At 43.7% G+C, this 19,402-nt stretch overlaps 1 protein-coding gene across 4 annotated transcripts in view; it reads right to left on the bottom strand.

The window, feature by feature from the left end:
- TTC7B (tetratricopeptide repeat domain 7B) overlaps window positions 1-19,402 on the bottom strand; it is a 1,385,350-nt gene that overhangs the window by 539,239 nt on the left and 826,709 nt on the right. For 2 of the 4 annotated variants that reach the window (XM_086937667.1, XM_086937669.1), the window contains one exon: window positions 17,670-17,720. The exons of the other annotated variants lie outside the window; for them this stretch is intronic. In XM_086937667.1, the coding sequence (XP_086793793.1) occupies window positions 17,670-17,720 (51 nt within the window). The remainder of the gene's footprint in view (window positions 1-17,669; window positions 17,721-19,402) is intronic. 4 annotated transcript variants of the gene reach the window in all.

Below are 19,402 nucleotides of genomic sequence, written 5' to 3'. Positions count from 1 at the left end.
TTACCCAGTCAAGGGATCAGGGCTTGATGCATTAACCGTTTTTTAGCTCACTGCACCATCCCAGCTCAGAACCTGGCTACATGCAAATTAGTCTGTTCCTGTCCCAGTGCATGATGGGAACAGGGCAAACCAAACTACCAAGCCAATTCTTATACTGGGAAGGAAACAAGCTTCCGCGGACCGGTTTCTGGCATTTCAGCCGTTTTCGGCCCGGCTTGCTTGAATCCTGATGGTGCAATGAGCAAGGGACTCACGTCTGAGTATACCCTCCCACACTTAGTGTGGACAAAATCGATTTTGGAAAAGGGGGTGGTGATGGACAGAGTTTCTGAATGATGCAGAATACTCTTACCCAGTCAAGAGATCAGGGCTTGATCCATCACCGTGTTTTAGCTCACTGCACCATCCCAGCTCAGAACCTGGCTACATGCAAATTAGTCTGTTCCTGTCCCAGTGCATGATGGGAACAGGGCAAACCAAACTACCAAGCCAATTCTTATACTGGGAAGGAAACAAGCTTCCGGGGACCGGTTTCTGGCATTTCAGCCGTTGTCGGCCCGGCTTGCTTGAATCCTGATGGTGCAATGAGCAAGGGACTCACGTCTGAGTATACCCTCCCACACTTAGTGTGGACAAAATCGATTTTGGAAAAGGGGGTGGTGATGGACAGAGTTTCTGAATGATGCAGAATACTCTTACCCAGTCAAGAGATCAGGGCTTGATCCATCACCGTTTTTTAGCTCACTGCACCATCCCAGCTCAGAACCTGGCTACATGCAAATTAGTCTGTTCCTGTCCCAGTGCATGATGGGAACAGGGCAAACCAAACTACCAAGCCAATTCTTATACTGGGAAGGAAACAAGCTTCCGCGGACCGGTTTCTGGCATTTCAGCCGTTGTCGGCCCGGCTTGCTTGAATCCTGATGGTGCAATGAGCAAGGGACTCACGTCTGAGTATACCCTCCCACACTTAGTGTGGACAAAATCGATTTTGGAAAAGGGGGTGGTGATGGACAGAGTTTCTGAATGATGCAGAATACTCTTACCCAGTCAAGAGATCAGGGCTTGATCCATCACCGGTTTTTAGCTCACTGCACCATCCCAGCTCAGAACCTGGCTACATGCAAATTAGTCTGTTCCTGTCCCAGTGCATGATGGGAACAGGGCAAACCAAACTACCAAGCCAATTCTTATACTGGGAAGGAAACAAGCTTCCGGGGACCGGTTTCTGGCATTTCAGCCGTTGTCGGCCCGGCTTGCTTGAATCCTGATGGTGCAATGAGCAAGGGACTCACGTCTGAGTATACCCTCCCACACTTAGTGTGGACAAAATCGATTTTGGAAAAGGTGGTGGTGATGGACAGAGTTTCTGAATGATGCAGAATACTCTTACCCAGTCAAGAGATCAGGGCTTGATCCATCACCGTTTTTTAGCTCACTGCACCATCCCAGCTCAGAACCTGGCTACATGCAAATTAGTCTGTTCCTGTCCCAGTGCATGATGGGAACAGGGCAAACCAAACTACCAAGCCAATTCTTATACTGGGAAGGAAACAAGCTTCCGGGGACCGGTTTCTGGCATTTCAGCCGTTGTCGGCCCGGCTTGCTTGAATCCTGATGGTGCAATGAGCAAGGGACTCACGTCTGAGTATACCCTCCCACACTTAGTGTGGACAAAATCGATTTTGGAAAAGGGGGTGGTGATGGACAGAGTTTCTGAATGATGCAGAATACTCTTACCCAGTCAAGAGATCAGGGCTTGATCCATCACCGTTTTTTAGCTCACTGCACCATCCCAGCTCAGAACCTGGCTACATGCAAATTAGTCTGTTCCTGTCCCAGTGCATGATGGGAACAGGGCAAACCAAACTACCAAGCCAATTCTTATACTGGGAAGGAAACAAGCTTCCGGGGACCGGTTTCTGGCATTTCAGCCGTTGTCGGCCCGGCTTGCTTGAATCCTGATGGTGCAATGAGCAAGGGACTTTCTTACCTGCACCAGCCCTTATGTAGTGTACTGCCTAGTATGCCCATGCGGCCTACGTTATGTGGGGAGCACGATCCACCCAGCAAAGATCAGGGTTTTGGAGCATATGAGAGCCATAGGCAAAGGAGATGAGACATACCCTGTGGCTCGTCATTTTGACGCAGTGCACAAGCGGAATAGAGACCAGTTGAGCTTCTTCTGTCTGGAGGAGACAGGGTGCTCAACCTTAGGAGATTGGAATCTAGGTTTATAATAGACCTCCAAACCAAGGTCCCGCTAGGCTTGAACAGCAGCGAAGAATTAGCGATACATTTAGGGGAGTAAGTTACGTGGTTACTACTGTACCCATTTTGTAAATAGATCTGTGACTTGTTACACTGTATATTTGTATATTTGTACATTTGGGTGTGTGTGTGAGTGTATATATATTTGCATTCAGTATTGACATCCAACACCTGTATAGAGTGGGGTTCAACCTATCAGGATAAGGGTATGGGTTGTTCCTTTTTCTGGTTTGTGTTTTGAATGGACTTATCTTATGATTTAATTATTTGTCTCCTATTGGGGGGGTCTGATAGTATGTACATATATGTATATATGTTTAAATATGTCTTCTCTCCTTCCGAGGTACTCCATATTCTCACTTGTAAACCACTCTGACCTCTTCCTTTAATTTGAGGGTGTATATCGGACCTTAGTTTATTTTGGTTCCAGTGGTTGACTTTTTTGTGGGAGAACTAGGCCCATACAGGGCGGGATTGAGATCTCTGCTGATCGATTTTGCCCATCTGTGGGCGGGATAAGTCGAATTAGTGCAATTATCATGCATGATATATTTGTTCTATGCTTTACATTTGTATATCCTATACGCGATGTTTAATGCCATTAGGCAGTCCAAGATGGCGCGCGATTACTGCAGCGCGATGAGTCCTTTCACTATGTTGACACTGGAAATGTACGTTAAATAACATGGTGGTCAGGCGCTTCGGCAAACATTGACGAAGGTTGGATACCGAAACGTGTCTGTTTTTGGAGTTGTGCTATTCTGTGAATAAACAACAGAATTGATCCCTGGAGTGCTTTCCTTCTTTCATGAAATGTGGATATGAGGGAGACTGGAGCGTAATAGATTACGCGAGCGCACCCCCGCGTCTGAAAGCACCCGTCGGCGAGTGCTCCACGCTGGTGTGTTTGTGGAGAGAAATACATATATATATATATATATATATATATATATATATATATATATATATATATATGACAAAATACCTCTTACTGTACATTATCAGGATATTACAAGTCACCCAGGAGTTGAATGACAGTATAAGGTCATAGAACTTCAAGGCTTCTATTGTTCTTGTATACAGCATATAAACATAAACATGGTGTCATAAAAATCACCATTCTGCTGATCACTGCTCATGTTAGAAAACAAATCAGACGTATAAACAAATAGTTCTTGTTTTCGTTGTTTCATAGTTAAAACTGCAGCAGTAATTATGTTTCATGACCTTTTACCTTGGCTGCTGGCTCGGGCAGGTGGCATTATGACAACACAACTCAACAGTCAACAGTAATAAGTTACTACAGTCAGTAATATGTTATTACAGTAAAGCAGCTACATCATTTGGATATTAAAGGTGACTAGAGACGTTACAAATTGACTGTAATAAGGAAATTTGATTGCAGAGTATAATTTTTAGAACCATACTACAGGTTATGCCTATAAAAGAGAAGACAGATTACTGGATTAAACTATTTGGTTGTCTGTTAGAAAGACAGGAAAAATATTTTACTATGCTGTTAAGAATGTAAAATTTTACACAAAACACAGTTTGCTTTGTTAAAAAAGCATTGGCAAATGCAATAGGTCTCGCCTTTAGGACCTATTGCCTTTGCCAATGCCTTCTGGAGTTGCTGTAGAGCAGCGCTTCCCAAACCTTTTAGACCCATGACCCACTTTTTATTACAACAAACTTACACAACATACATTGCTTCAATGGACAGAAGGCGTGCAATTTTCTTTTGTAACTAAAGCAATGTGAGGTTGGGCACTGTTATTTTCAGACAGCACATTTTCCACAGAAATGGCCACTAAATTTGCACAGACATGAAATGTTATAGCGAAAACTATACTGCACACAAATGATAATGTGTGGAAATTGGGGTTCCGTGAAAATTTTTCATGTGGGCATTTCCAAGTAAAGTATCTTGATTTATTCTGATCCAACTAAAATCTTTGTTTCCATCACACTGAATTACAAACAAAATGTGATTGATTTTGCTCTTCTTACTGTTGAGTATGGACAGTTCATTTACAGGTATATATTTTTCATTGTGTGTTAGGAAAAAATGACATCCTCCAGCTTTTCTTTCACACTTCATGTACCCCCGCAGGATTGTCACATAATTCACGTTACTTTTCTTTCCAACTGCAAAGTGAGAGGAGTTTGTAAATACCAATCTCGATGTTAAAATAATAAGCAGAAATTTGTCAAACGACATAGCATGACTTTTGGCCTCTTTCTTTGAAGCGTATCAAATGTGTCACTTCAAAAAGGAGGCCAAAACTTTCCTAGTGAGCAAATTCCTCTCCTAACGCTCATGTTACAATCACCTCCGTAACCGGACTTCTCCCATTGTTACAGCATTATCCCTTGGCCCTCTCTCCTTATGTTACCCACCCGGCACTTCCGAACAAACCTCCCGGGTGTTGAGACTGCTTCTCTTGCTTAATGTATCGATTTGTTCCTAACCCAAAATGTAGCTGGATACTATGATTGTTTGCTTTACCATATGCTGTATCGATCTGTTGCCTATTTCGGCTCTCTTCCCCCCTTTGTTCTTGTATCCCACCTGTTACTGCTGGTCTGGTTTGCACTCTATAAAACACTAAATAAATAAAAATGAATAAATAAATACCTAATTTCTTTATTTATTGCATGAGCTTTGCGTGCGACACCCAAAGTTTGGGAGACACGGCTGTACAGCGGGATGACAAAAAAACCAAGAAGAATGATGTGAAGGCATTCACAAAACAAAAATCAATATTTGTCCAAAAAAAAGAAAAAAAGGAGGAGGAGGATGCATTTGGATAAGAAATGCTTTTGACTGATAGCTTTCAGGGCAATTAGGACCACTACCTCAAGCAAGAATGATACAAATGATAGCAAATTATATCATTCAACACAGGAATTGGAAACTGATTAAAAATATGTCAGACCGTCTTAGACTATCTAGGCAGACGGGTTACTCCGTCACAACTGTGATGGACATCCATTCCGCCGAAACATAAATCCCATTATATCTTAAGGGATTTATATTTCGGCAGCTGGGATATCCATCACCATTGTGACAGAGTAACCCGTCCACCAAGATCTAAATCAGGCACTAAGTTGTGAAAAAATTACTTAACAGCAAATAAATAAAAAAGTAAAATGAAGACAACGCAAAAAGTAGTTGTTAGACCTGGCATCATTGGTGTGAGTCTCCCTTCCATTTTGACAGATTGCCTCCTCCGTTTTTGCTGGTTTTATGCTTTGGGCACTGTGCCACAGCTAATCAGTGCCGCAGTGCAAGTGCTCTCTATGTTAAATTGATGTACTAATTGGTTATTCCATGATTGGGTTATTTGATTTATCAGTCAGCCCCTAGTACAGTGCACCATGCGTGCCCAGGGCTTGTAAATCAAATGCTGCTGGTGGGCTTGCAGCACTGGTTGTCCACCCACGGAAACAGCTTGCAAAGTGTGTCTCAGGCCTGCCATTGCAAGGCCTGTGTGCAGCCTAGCACTGCTAAGTCGACTTGGCCAAGTGCACCCACTTGCCAGTCCCTAAACCTTCCCTTTGCTTCATATTAGACACCCCTATGGTAGGCCCAAGGGCAGGGTGCATTGTAAGTATAAGGTAGGACATGCTCTGATGTGTAGCATGTTCTAATAGTGAATTACAGCCATTTTCGTTCTTCACTATTGAAGGCTACCTGTTCTCATAGGCCAGAATGGGCAATTAGATTATTACATTCTTATAATCCTAAATAACTCCGGGAACATGGTAGAAATTTGAATTTTGTATGCCTGAACTCAGAATAATAAAATACATCTTTTAGTAAAGTTGGTTTTAATATTCTGAGTTTGAAAATACCACTTTTAGAAAGTAGGTATTTTCTTGCCTAACTATCCAGGCCTGCCTCTGCTGGGTTGTGTATTCCTTGTCTGGGTTTGTGTGTGACAGGGCTGGGGGATTCCAGGAGACATGCTGGGGCAGCCCTGTGGTGACTAGAGAGAACTACATCTAGATGGGAGGGAGGAGTTACACCTGGGACCTGAATAGGGCTGGGCCTTCCCTCTACAATGCTGGCTCCACCTCGTGTGGCTTGTCTGATGTCTCTGCCCTGCACTGTGAAAGGAGAGGAGGAATCATGTCAACAGAGTGCTCCAGAGCTGTATCTTCCCTCCCCTGTGCTGGCTCCACCTCCTGTGGGTCGGCTGATGTCTCTGCCCTGCACAGTGAAAGGAAGAAGAGAGTCATGTAAACAAAGTGCTCAGAAACTGGTTTGAACTAGGCAAAGGCCTCTCAGAGAACAAAGGATTTTGGGGTATAACTATCGGGACCCTGATCCCAAGAAATTAGATCACTTCTGGAACAAGAAACTTTTCTGCCAAGGAGAAGAACCAAGGAAGCTGCAGGAGTGTGGACTGCCCCTCTGCCAGTGTGCTGTTTGCTGGGTTGGCCTGCAGTGGTTGCTTCATTGCCAAGGGAAAGGAGAAGGAACTTTTAAAGGACTTTCATCATCTTCAGAATATTCTCTGAGGGCTTGAACTGTGCTTGACTCCTGCTGAAGTCTCAGGGACAAAAGACTTCACATCCAGCTCCCCCTGTGAATTTCCTTGCTGGGAATTCTATCTACAGACATTTGCGTGTCGCTGGGAGCTGGAAGCGCAACGCATCGAGAAGAAGTGTGTGGCTGCCGCAGCTGAAATCGTCGCATTGCCGGAGGAGCGAGCATTTGCCGCATCTCCCTGGAAGAGTGTGTTCATCGTAGCTGCCTGCTGTCACATCACCGGAGAAGCGTGACGCCATCGTGAGAGTCGCCATCGCATCGCCGGAAAAGCGTGTCGCAGGGACTGTCGCGGCTCCAAAGTACAGAATTGTTGCAAGGCTGCCAGGGCGTCATTAGATCGTCATCGCATTGCCGCATCAAGGGCGCCATCTTCTCGCATCGCAACCGGATCGTCGCATCATATCACGGTGCCATCTTGCGCACCGCAACGGGCCTGCAGGCCGAGAATCTACGCTTCACCTCCGTGCCGGTAAGGCTCACAACGAGTCCCCTACTCTGCGCAAGCACGGAGGCAGGTGGTAACTGTTCCCCACGATCACGGAACGGACGCATCTCCCCTTTTGCGAGCCTTTTGTTTACTTTGCGTTACGCATCCAGGTACTTTGTTGAGAACTTTGTCGCATTTACCATGAACTTAACTAAGCAACTTTAATCATCTTTTAAGTAATCTTAAGTGTAGTATTGTGTTTTTTTGTCGTTTGTGGTCTTGTGTTGAAGTCTATATAAAGAATACTTATTTGTATAAAACCTGTGTTGTGTCCATCTATAGTGTTTTCACTGTATTACTGTGTATATTCACAAATGCTTAACACACTGCCTCTGAGATAAGCCTGTCTGCTTGTGCCAAGCTACCAAGGGGGTGAGCAGGGGTTATCTAGGAGTGTAATCCCCTTATCCAGACTTAGAAGTAAGGGTCCCTATTTGGACAAAGGTGAATACCATTGCCAACTAGAGACCCCCAGATCTAACAGTAGTAAAACAAGAAGATCCTTGATTTACAACTGTCCTGACGTTCCCATAACTAGATTGGGCAGATTTCTCATATAACCATAAAAGAAGTGGGCAAAATAATCTTCAAAAACGTAGTCACAAATTGGTTAACAAAAAGTTGTGTACATTTTTTATTACCAGACTTAGCCCTATTGTGTTAGCTACGCCGAGCACAGAAAGGCAACAGCTGTACAAAAAAAGCCTGTACCCAATGCAATCTGGGCACAGCATAGTTTGAAATGAAGTGTGGCGGCTGGGCATGCTTACGTTCTCCCTCAGTGCTTTTGCCAAGTGCAGAGGCCACCTGATAGCGAGCTACAGGTTCAAGCTACACAGCAATGTCAAAGAGCACCACTCTATCATTCTATCACCTGATCAGCAATGGCACAACACACAGTACTCTCTTGACGCCTAGGGAGCTTGTGGTCAATGTACCCTGAAGTAAGTGAAATACAAACGTAGTAGCTACTGGTATCAGGGCAGAGTGGCGGTGGAGGGTGGGGGATTTGAGAACGACTGACAATGAAAAATAAAAATAAAACCAGTTCCGCTTGCTGCATTGCCGACTCAGTGCTCTTCTGCTGTACTGCACAGGCTCCCAGACTCCACCGCGGCCAATCCAGATGCTGCTCTCATGCATGAGAACAGCATCAGGATTGGCCTGAGCGCCCTCGGTTTGCGCTCCCAGAGAGACGGGGAGCCTGTGCTTGTCTACAACCCAGCAATGCAGCTCGGGTTGGAGATATTGCTGTGCACATGTCGGTTTGTCCATCTAGAGACAGCCAGCCAAACCGACATGCAAACTGACAGGAGTGCACAACACTCCCCCTCCACCCTGTCTTCATCTGGCCCCACCCCAAGACTCGTTTTGTGTTAATAATAAAGCGATAATAAACCTATGTTATAATCGTTTTATTTTTCCGAGTTTTGTGACTTGTTCGAAATGGCTTCGGCATAGAACCTCTTTATCTCATTCTAGAACAAGATAATTTACTACCTGAACTACAACCTTACATTATTTGCGAAAATGTGTTGTCGGTACTCTTGGGTGCAGACAGAGAGTCTACGCCCACTCACCTGCATGGGTTTCAAGAGTATATATGGTGGGAAACTCAGCACCAGGCATCACTTTGACTTTGATGAGAGAATTGACGAGCTTTAATCGCCCCCTTCCACAAAATCCTTTCTAAAGCCAGTGCAAATAGAGATGAGGTTGCAACTATTTCAAGTGTTTAGATGAATACCTGTAGTTTATTTTTCCCAGTGGATAACAAATGCAGCAGCAAAAAAGGTCGGTGTTCACCTGCTTGCTTTCCATCCTGAGCAGACCCTACAAGCACCAAGTTCTTTACTACAGAACACAATGCACCCTGAACTGGTCACCAGACTGACTTCACACCGGAACAGCACTACAGTAGGGTGCATGTGATATTACCTCACCTACTGTCTACTGAGTAGATTGCATAATAAAAAAAACTTGCTTGATTGACCCTATTCTTCATCAGAATAATCATGCAGTTCTGACTTGGTAACCCAGGAGCACAGATTGAGCCCACCTTACCATCTTCAGAACAAAGCACATGTAAACTATGTCACTCCCTCACACATGAAATCTCAAACACATTGATATGTGGCCACTTCACAACTTTTACCTTAGGTATCATCCTGCATTGCTATATACCCCTATTTAGCACAATTCTTCTGACACAGCCCTCGCCAGTCAGAAGCTCCACTTCAGATCAACACCCGCCACAAGCCTGTCTATGTCATGGTTGGAACCCCGACCGCTGAGCCTCACGTTCCCCCGCCTACTGGAAAAGGGCCGCTGTCCTTTTCCGCGAGATGCGGGAGGGATGGTAGGGGGAGGCGGCCTTACAGAAACTACTGCTCCCACAGGAAGTGACTCAGCGAGAAGGCTCCGGTCAGCTATGAAAGCCTACACCGGAGACAAAACATCGCTGATTATTCAAAGGTGCACGCGTCCAGAGGCAACAGCGTTTGCAGAACTGAAGAATCTTCCTGCTCGGTGGGGTGAGGGTATCGGTGACACCGCCAAGAGTCCATTTACCAATCTTAAAGTGCTCGCTCCTCAGCTGCAATTACTGGTGTCTGTGACACCGCCAAGAGTCATTTGCATACCCAGAGAGCTAGCTCCTCAGCAACAGATACTCTACACGAGGGCATAGTGTGTCCTTCAGACTATAGATTGTTCCCAAAGCTGATGACATTGTGTAGCCTTCTACTGCGATTCACTCGCATTTGGGGGTGAACACTAATACCAGGTGGTATATCGTTTCAGTACTCAAAAGACAGACCTTCACAGGAACTCAACCTGAATATTTACAGGCATCGTTTGATTTACAAAACTCTTTATTGAATCCAAGATATATGTATTTGAATTTTATGTGTGTGTTTCTTTGTCTCATCTTTAGCAGGGGGTCATAGAGTGGTAGCTGGAATAGCTTATCCTTTTTCCCATGTGAAGCCTACATACACACCCATACGGGTGGGTACCGGACATCATTATCTTTCCTACGTAAAATGCATAAGTGAGGTTTTAATCATGGTGAAGTGATGTTTATATGTTGTTCATTTATCCACAGAACCCAATATTGAGTGTTATACAAAGGTCTGCTACTACGTAGAAAGCTAGGTAGCCTAGAGAAGGCTCAGATGATTACCCAATCGTCCTTCTTTATCAGGCTATCCATCACGGTTTCTTTTCTTTACAAGTAGACAGGGGCTGGTATGTGGAAATAAGCAGGGTCTGTTATACTTGTTTATGTTGAACCTATATCTTACAGCAACTTTTCCTTCTTTACAGGTCTCCCTCCCCGCTGTTCCCATCCTTTCCTTCCCCTGATTGACCCCCTTGATCTTCCGTGCCGTTATGGCAGTTCGGAATTGAGGTTGTCAATAGGTGGACCCATTTGAGAAACGAGCCGATCCTGAGAGGCCTTTGAGGGACCGCAACATTCTAAGTCTTTAATAACTGTAGCAAGTCTACTTTGGAAGAAGGACTTCATCGAGTGTCATCTTTTAAATTGACACGGTCACGATTAGAAGTGACGGGGTTAGCATGTACTCTGGGGGCCAAGATTTGTCGTGGACCAAGTTTTGGGAATGTTTGTGGCCGCAGGAAACCAGAAATGATAACAAAATGCCAGAATGCATCCGAGTTCTGCAGGCTTTATAAAGTGTTGACATTTTTGTGCGGATATATTATTTCAATTCACATCTATTTGCCATTCTAAACAAGGAGTACATTTATCTTTAGGGTTACTTATTTACTTGAGAGTCAGGAAGTCCTCTCTCCCTATCAACTTGTGAGGCATGAGCCAACCTGGGTGGCAGAGCCCAAATCTGTTTATTGAGCACTTCCATAGAAGTTATTAACTCGGTACCAAGGACGCATATGTTGTATGTCGGCAAAACACATTTCCCTCTGAATGTCGGCTCCCTAATGACACAGAAGGGACTCCTCAACCAGTTTCATGTTCCCTGCTGGAATAAAGCAGTGAGCTGCAGGTCACGATTTGGAATAGGCTTACTCAACCTCTTATCCTCCATAGGTTGGCAAAATGAGTACAAAATATTAGATAAGAGTAACATATTATGTACAGCACTTAAAAAAAGACATGCATGTGATTTGACATGTTTTATAAAAAACAAGTTGTTATTCTTATTATTATCTATGATCTTGACCAATCGCTCAGACGTTGGCGGAAGGGCGCTGATAATGGCAAACATCCCACGCACTAGTAATAAGAGAATCACTGTAAATTTCTTATGATCTTTCTCATTCTCAACATGTGGGTAGTTAACACAGCAATGGGTATAATTAGAAAGAAGCTGTTTAGGTGTCCTTAGCTGGAGGTTTGTCAAATTCACTGCTATCTAAAGTTACAAAGAACTAGCCTGTAGAATATACAGCCCTGGTTCTATTTGAACAAAATCAAAAGAATACCTAATGACCAGGGCCCATATAACTGATAAAGCGCACATCCTGTGTTTGCGCCACAGCACACCTTTAAGCAGGTGCCCTCGGCACAAACCGGGAAAGTGTGCCCTATTATTAAGAATGCGCTGCCCCAAGGGTAGCCTCGAACTTGCACTGCCCCCAGAGCAGAGAGAAATACGGAGCAGCTGTTTTAAAGCTGCTCTGTATTTCTCTGTGCAGAAGGCAACCCCCTGCACTTTCAAAAGTATTAGCGACCCCCTTGCAGGCGGGTGCAATGAGCCACTTTTCCAGCTTGCAGGGGATGATCCAAGGGGCTCCCTTTCATCCTTGAGAGGGCTGACCTCAGGGGGCGCACTGACAAGTTTGCCGCCTTTTTGCAGAAAGCTTTCAGTGCGCCTCCTAAGGATATGCTCTTCTCTGTGCTTACGTCTGTAATACGGTGTGGGTGCAGAGGCAAAGTGATTCACTCATTTGCATGCGTCCACGCTCTCATGCAAATGAGGGAATGCCCTCTCTCGATAGTGGTTTCTGTATTACAGAAGGGACCGCACAAGCGTCTGTTGGCCCTTCTGTAATACCAAGGTGCCCCGGGAGCACGCAGAGTGGGCCTAAACACCCGTTGCATGCCCGGGACACTTTGTGTAATACTGACCCTGGTTGTCTAGTGACCCCTCAGAAGAAGAGGCAAAGGTATCCATGGCATGGAAATCAGATATAGAACTTTAAGTACCAGGATGCAAAGGTTGGTGCATCATTGGGTCCAGAAACAGACTGAGAACCCAAGAAGCTTCCTGAATGCATGAGCCTTGACAGAAAGTATTCCACTGATTAACTGATTTCCTTCTCAAAGCACCTATGCCCACTAGCGGATGTCTAGCGCAAGTCTGATTTGGCCACATGAATAGAGAATGAAATGACATCATGTACAGAGCAAGGAGTCCCCGAAAGCCCTGCTGAAGCCTCTGTAATGGATCCAGAACAGGGAACTGATGCCTAACTGGCTGCACTATAGGGCAACGTAGGTTTTCAACTTTGAAGCCAAGTTATCCAGGAATTAATCTGAGAGTGGATAAAAGTGTGGACTCAAATCCAACTTTTGGATCTGAAAAGAACTGGACAGGTTGATTCAACTTAAGATCAGCATGCTCCAGATCAGATGTATCGGGCCTGTCTTCAGTGTTTATGCAACACTCCAATAAACAGCTACAGAAGCAGTTTCTAGCCCTTCTAGCAGTGGCGGCTCCTCCGCTGTGGCAGCAATGCAAATAAAGGAAACATGAAATGATAACTGAGTTATTATCATTTTATGTTTTCATGCTGCTTTGCGGGCAGGTGGGGCTGCTCTGCTCTCGGAGCAGGGTAGGGGAGGAGTGGTTTGCCTACTCCTAAGTGCGCATTACTGTTTGGCCGGCCCCCTGGGGCCGGGCAAACAGTCATGCGCTCTTTACCTGTTCGCCACGAAGGCTGAATTACAGCCTGCGTGGGGAACATGGCCAGTCCCCCATTTCCTGGCTAAGCATCAAACTACGACGCGCAGACCAATCACAAAGCTGCATTGCAGCGTTGTGATCGGTCAAGGGAGACTGGGTGCTTCCCAATCACAATGCTGCACTTCAGTGTTGTGATTGGTCAGGGTAGTCTAGATGTGCTTCCTGTTCCTGGAGTCCGGCAGAGGGGAGCTGGAGCAGAGAAGCAAGACCTGGCAGCAAGGTACATGTTTATTTTTTTTAAATGTTTTTTTACATTGCACCCCTCCCCCAGTGCCTGCCCCGCCACCCACTAGCTGTGCCGGCCGCCACTGCCCTCTAGGAGAAAGCAGTAGCTCCAGAACTCAAGCACGGAAAAGAGCCAAGAAGTGAGAGTAAAGAAATTATTACTTTTCTTGACCAGTTAGGATGACTACGATGTACCGTGCTCCTTGCCGAAAAAGATCTTTGACGCCTTGTCAAGGGTAGTAAGCACTATATAAATGCAATTACAAACACTGATTAGAAAATTGTTTTTTATAGCAGCCCCATATGGCTGGGCCTAAAATCATTCTGGGTTCAATAATCTTTAAACTGGATACATTTGATTCGAACTTACAAAAAGGAAAATTACTTGACGAAAAACAACATTTTTATTTGCAACCAAAATTCTAGCTACCAAGACAGAAGGTCTTTGGACCTATGTAAAGGAAAGGGCTTTACAAATAGCAATACAATACAATGTGTCTTCAAACCATATCAATGAAAACTAGTCATGCAAAAAAATCACTTCACACCATGCATGCACTGAGGCTCAAGCTGAAAACCCCCTCCAGCAGAGTGAGCAAACGAAAAACCACACACAGCAGTGAAGGAAAGCAACAGCACATCTAATATTTGAAGTGACAGTAGGTTTATGGAAATGGAGTAGGCATGGTAATGTTAGGTAGCTGTCCAGAGATCCTGTATCATGTGACACCTTCAGCCAGTGCAGACTTTGTATGCAACAGTACTGTGCACTCAGAACCTGTACTTCACATTTTCCCATTACAAATATGGGTTTCAGACAGCACTTGAAGTGCAGGGATGCGTCGGTGTGTTACGTACATGGGTCCCTATACTAATATCACCACATCTTAATCAGTGGACATCACCAAAACGTATCTCTGACTTGGACTGTATCACTCAAAAAGAACTTCGGGGTATCCGGGTGTGAAATCCTTTTATACGTAAGAGCAACTCAAAATGTGTTGCATGGGTGTTTCAGAAACTTTTTAATTTCATAAAATGTGCAAAAGACTTGAAAGAGCCTGGAGCTGAAAGCTATAAGACTCAACATCACTAAAGCTCATTAAGAATCGGGATGCTGAACCACTGATACAAATTCTAAAACAGCAAAGATTACAATATGTGCAAAAATATTTAGCCATTTGCCAATACTAAAAGCTGCCTTTGCAGCAGTTTTTCAAGGTTGTTTTCCTGTTGTTTTCTAGAGCTAGGCGTGATGACGACGGTTTGAGAAGAAACTTACTGCTGGTTACTAATATAAAAGAAGCCAGCTCAAGATGGATAATTCATACATTAAATTATCTTTTAAAGCAGTGAACGATTCAGTCCCTAAGGGAATCCCTCCTCTTCTATCGCAGTCACATTTCCACAGGGAAGTAACTCTCCAAATGATTTGCCATTCAACAAAGTTTTTCCTTCCACATTTGTCAGGCAATGTTGTCTCGATTATAAAAAGTGGAGAAATTACATTTACTTGGTTTATTTGTACATATGGGTCTGTTCTTTGCAAATCATGCATATTGTGTCTTGCACATGTTTAAAGTTTGAGACAAATAGCATTAAAACGATTCACCCAGGATCACACAATTTTTGGTGAAGTGACGGATGACTGGATCACAACCAAGTCTCCGGGTTTAAAGGTCTGCAACTTCACAACTAGACCCAAGTACAGTAACTGTTCTCCAAAAAGACAATCAGGCACAGCTCTGAATTAAGATGCCACCATTATGGATTGGGGAGCATATAGAAGGAAAGAAACTGAATGAAGATAAATCCATCAGAAGATGGTGATAACTAGCATGTAATAAAGTGGGTAATCATGGGTAAGTTATTGTCCAGCATATTCTCTTGTATCACTCTCTCTCCTCTACTCTAACACGTCTTCAGGAATACTGCTTCAAAGTCTTCCTATGTTGATCTCAGAGGTACAACTGGCTCGCTATGTACCCGAAGTGTTGGCACATACGAATGCTCCGTGGATCTTTATGGCTATACCTGCCATCTCATCCTGGCTTTGCTTCTTCTTTTGGGTTCGAATTCCTGTCTGGGCATATTTCAAAGATAAGAAATCTGCAAGAAACGTGAGAACAACAAAGCAGCCATCAGAAACATGGTGCAACGGGGTAAGTCACTCGGGCCTTTCGTGGGTAGGCTGCGGGCAAGGGTGCTGCTTTCAAAGCTAAATGGGCTGCCATGATCCAATTATGCCATTAAGACCACATTTTAGTGGAGTTCTGCTACAGTGTCTCGCCGGGGCAGATTTTGGTTTGCGGTTCGACCCCAGTAAGTAACCTCCTCTGAAGTGACTGATCTCTAAGATGATGGTCTTTGGAAGCGTCCCAGTTGCGTCTAATACATGGAAAGGGTAGACTTTTCTCTTTAGTACAAGTTTCTAATCTGCAGATTTTAGGCAGATGCTATGAACTCCCACTGAAGCAGCCTTAAGTGATAAGATGGTAACTATATTGGAAGGAAAATAAGATCGATAGAAGAAAGTACCGGACTCCTGAGTCTTTATCTTACACTACAAGGAACACCGACTCACATCAACTGTAGGCCTGCAGCCTTACTGGGGCAATCGCATGCGTCTACCTAACTGCACTAAAGCATACACAGGCCATTGAGCCTTCCTCTGCTTCAGAGTTAGCAATGAGAGAATGGCAAAAATATATGCCTATGATGATTTCTTCAGCTTTGCTGCTGGTGACAGGAGCTTTCATAATTCTATTAGCTCTGAAAAAAGCCATTCATTTTGACTTCTAAAACCGCACCAAAAAACTTGCTTATTTGCTTTGATCTTTTCCAGATAAGACGGGGCAGTAGACTATGCAAAGTCGACACTTGCTTTGGTCCACTTTGATTTGAGCTTTTTCTCTGAATTCGTCACACATGGGCCACAGAGCAGGGGCTGTATCCAGCGGCCTGCCTACGTGCCTTAACATGGCCCCACTGTTCTTTGTTGCCAACATTTGACAAACGTCTGGTCTACACAAGAAAATTGAGGATATCTATTTTCTAAAGTGAAGCCCTACTCCACCTTGAAGCTTTACGGCTAGAATCTGTCATTCCAGCCTTAAGGGCCTCTAAAAAACAATGTAGAACCCCTGGCAGATACCCATGTTTGGATTTCTGATTGATTATATGTGCTATGGCTACCAATGAACCTCTTTAGTTCAATCTGTGCAATTAAAAAATACTCCAAACCTCAAAACTCAATTTCTACTGTATCAAGAACAACGCCCTATGCTATCTGAGCATGACAAATAAGAGAAGTCCAAACATGCATTCTCCTATGCTGTACTGACAACGTGGTTCTCTTACTGGGTAAATTCCAGGACTGCCTACAGGAGCACCCCACTAAACATTGTTAGTCTGTTCTAGACGCCCTATTTATTTGCAGAGTTTGTTGGCTCGTTGCACACTTAAAACACTCCTTAACTGCATTTAACTTTGAGTGCTAGCACTTCTATGGCTAGTGCTCTGCTACCTTTATTGGCTAGAGCGCAGTTCCCTTTATTGACTAGCGCTCAGTTGCCCAGCGCTCATTTGCCTTCATTGGCCTGCACTCTGTTGCCTTCATTGGCTAGCACTCTGTTGCCTTCATTGGCACTCTGTTGCCTTCATTGGCCAGCGCCCATTGCCTTCATTGGCTAGCGTTCCACTGCATTCTTTGGCCAGCACTCGTTCCGTTTCCTTCAATGGCAAGGGCCTTGTCTCCTACATACCATCAATATATCAATTAAACATCAAGCCTATTTGAAAGCACACTCGAGCTATGATTGTTTAAGTTTAATACAAAGTACTTCAATGCATCTTTTGTTTGATTAAACATATTAATGGAAGATTGATGGTCATTAAATAAAAGCAACCACTCAGAGTACCTTGCTCTGTGCTGCAGAAATAAATTCTATCTCTTTAATAATTAAACGCATGCTGTTCAAGTGCATTCAAATCTCGTGAGATTTGGCTAGGTGAGGTGGTGAGGGTAGAGTAAAAAGCTGCACACAGTGTCAAACGTCCACAGCTCATGGACAGCAAGAAACTCAGGGCAGCGCAGTGAAGGCACCAGCAACATCTGCAGCAACCCAGAGGAGAGAAAAAAGAGGGCCTACATTATGCACGGAAAACTACTTACGAACTGAATAAAGAGAGGTGAAACCCAGGGGGTAAGCGTCTGGCGGGTTACCTTGAAACAACAGATCAAAATGCAAATTAAAAACGATCACACACGACCACAACAGACATGTTCTGATAATCGGCAAACTGAACAGGCAGTCTTGCATCCCTCCAGAGGTGTTTTTTTTATTACTCATTGAGAAGAGGGGGACATTTGCTGTGTAGACTGGAAGCACCAGCACATCTTAAAGGCGACTGGGGTTAAAAAAATGTATAAAAGAGACAATACGGGCCTCGCTTTTTACAATATGAGTACAGTTACACAGGACTCCAAATGTACATATTATATGTTATAAAAGACTCCAAAGTGCAGATAAAGTACCCAATGACGTCATATGGTCACACAAATCCAGAGTATCTGCAACATCCTAATTTAGTTTGGGTTCTGTCAGTATTGGTGTTCTTTTAATAGCTGGTTTGATCTCTCTTTCATTCCATTGGTTACAAGGCATTGTACACACTTACCTGATGCACGGTTTTGCATTAGAACATGGCAGGCAGTTGTCTGCATGGGTTAAAATTAGGAAATGATTTTTACAGAATCTGCTGCATCTCTCTGGCATTCTGAGTACCTACATAAAATACGTTTCTACTGTCCTGTTGCTATTTTCATATTTCAGGCTGGATGCTGATTTGAATAATCTGTCAATTTTAAATTATGTAGACAGTTTCATATAAACTGTGTCTTTCCACCATTGCTTGCTGATCTCGTGCTGAATTTCGCCTATCCTGCCCTTATAGTTTGCCACTGCTTGGTACCTGATGTAGGTAACAGCATTTTTATGGTACTGCTACTGTGATTATCTAGCACATTTTAGCCCATGGCACTTTTATGTCTTAGCACTTTAAGTTCACATTCCTGGCCTTGGCTCAACTTTTGTCTCCAAATTGTACTTATTGTGATAACACATTATGTCTGGTTTAGCAGTTTTATACCTTCTGCCTTTATTTTGAATTGATACCTTCTCCTGCCCATTCTTCGTGAATGTTGTTTCCTCGTCTTTCTAGGATCTTTCGGTTTATATCCTGATGTAGACAAGGAACATTTTTAGCTCCATTGTATTGTATTGTATTGTGTTGTATGAAGATTTTGTACTGCGCATACTGTCACCCTATGGGTATCCTGGCGCTTAGATTTTACAATGTCTAAAATTATTTTGTTGAGTCTGTAATAGCACGTGGTGCTTTATAAATAGGCACTTTAGCTTAGTCGCCTGGCCCTGATCAATATTTTTAACTAGGTACATTAACAGGGTTGGAACTGCGTTTAGCTTAGGTCTAGATCCTTAAGTGAATAGCAGTCACACAAAAATTAGCGGCAGGTCTTCGGGTACAGGATCTGCAATTTGTATTGTGCACAACATGTATGACTTTGTCTGCTTTCAGCATTCTGTCGTAATTTTAATGATATATGTCTAGATATCTCGTTAGCTACCCGTTTACAAAACCATGTTATGCACCACAAATGTCTTAACTACTAATGAACTGACTGTGTATTTTATAATGTCTTCTGTTTTTTATGTACCGCTCTTACTTTCACTTTATTTTTTAAGTCGTCATCACTTTGATGGACTGGATTGTCTAAATAAAGTATTTTAAACTTGAACTAGAGAGTTTTATAGGGGTCTTCAGTATTATGATGTTTCAAAAACACATTTTGAAACAATTTCAATTTGATTGGTCACAGCCCAG

This window comes from Lissotriton vulgaris, chromosome 9 (assembly GCF_964263255.1).
Source record: "Lissotriton vulgaris chromosome 9, aLisVul1.2, whole genome shotgun sequence".
Taxonomy (NCBI): Eukaryota; Metazoa; Chordata; class Amphibia; order Caudata; family Salamandridae; genus Lissotriton; species Lissotriton vulgaris.
Note: the sequence above shows the minus strand (reverse complement) of the source record. Positions and strands in the feature narration are given on the sequence as shown.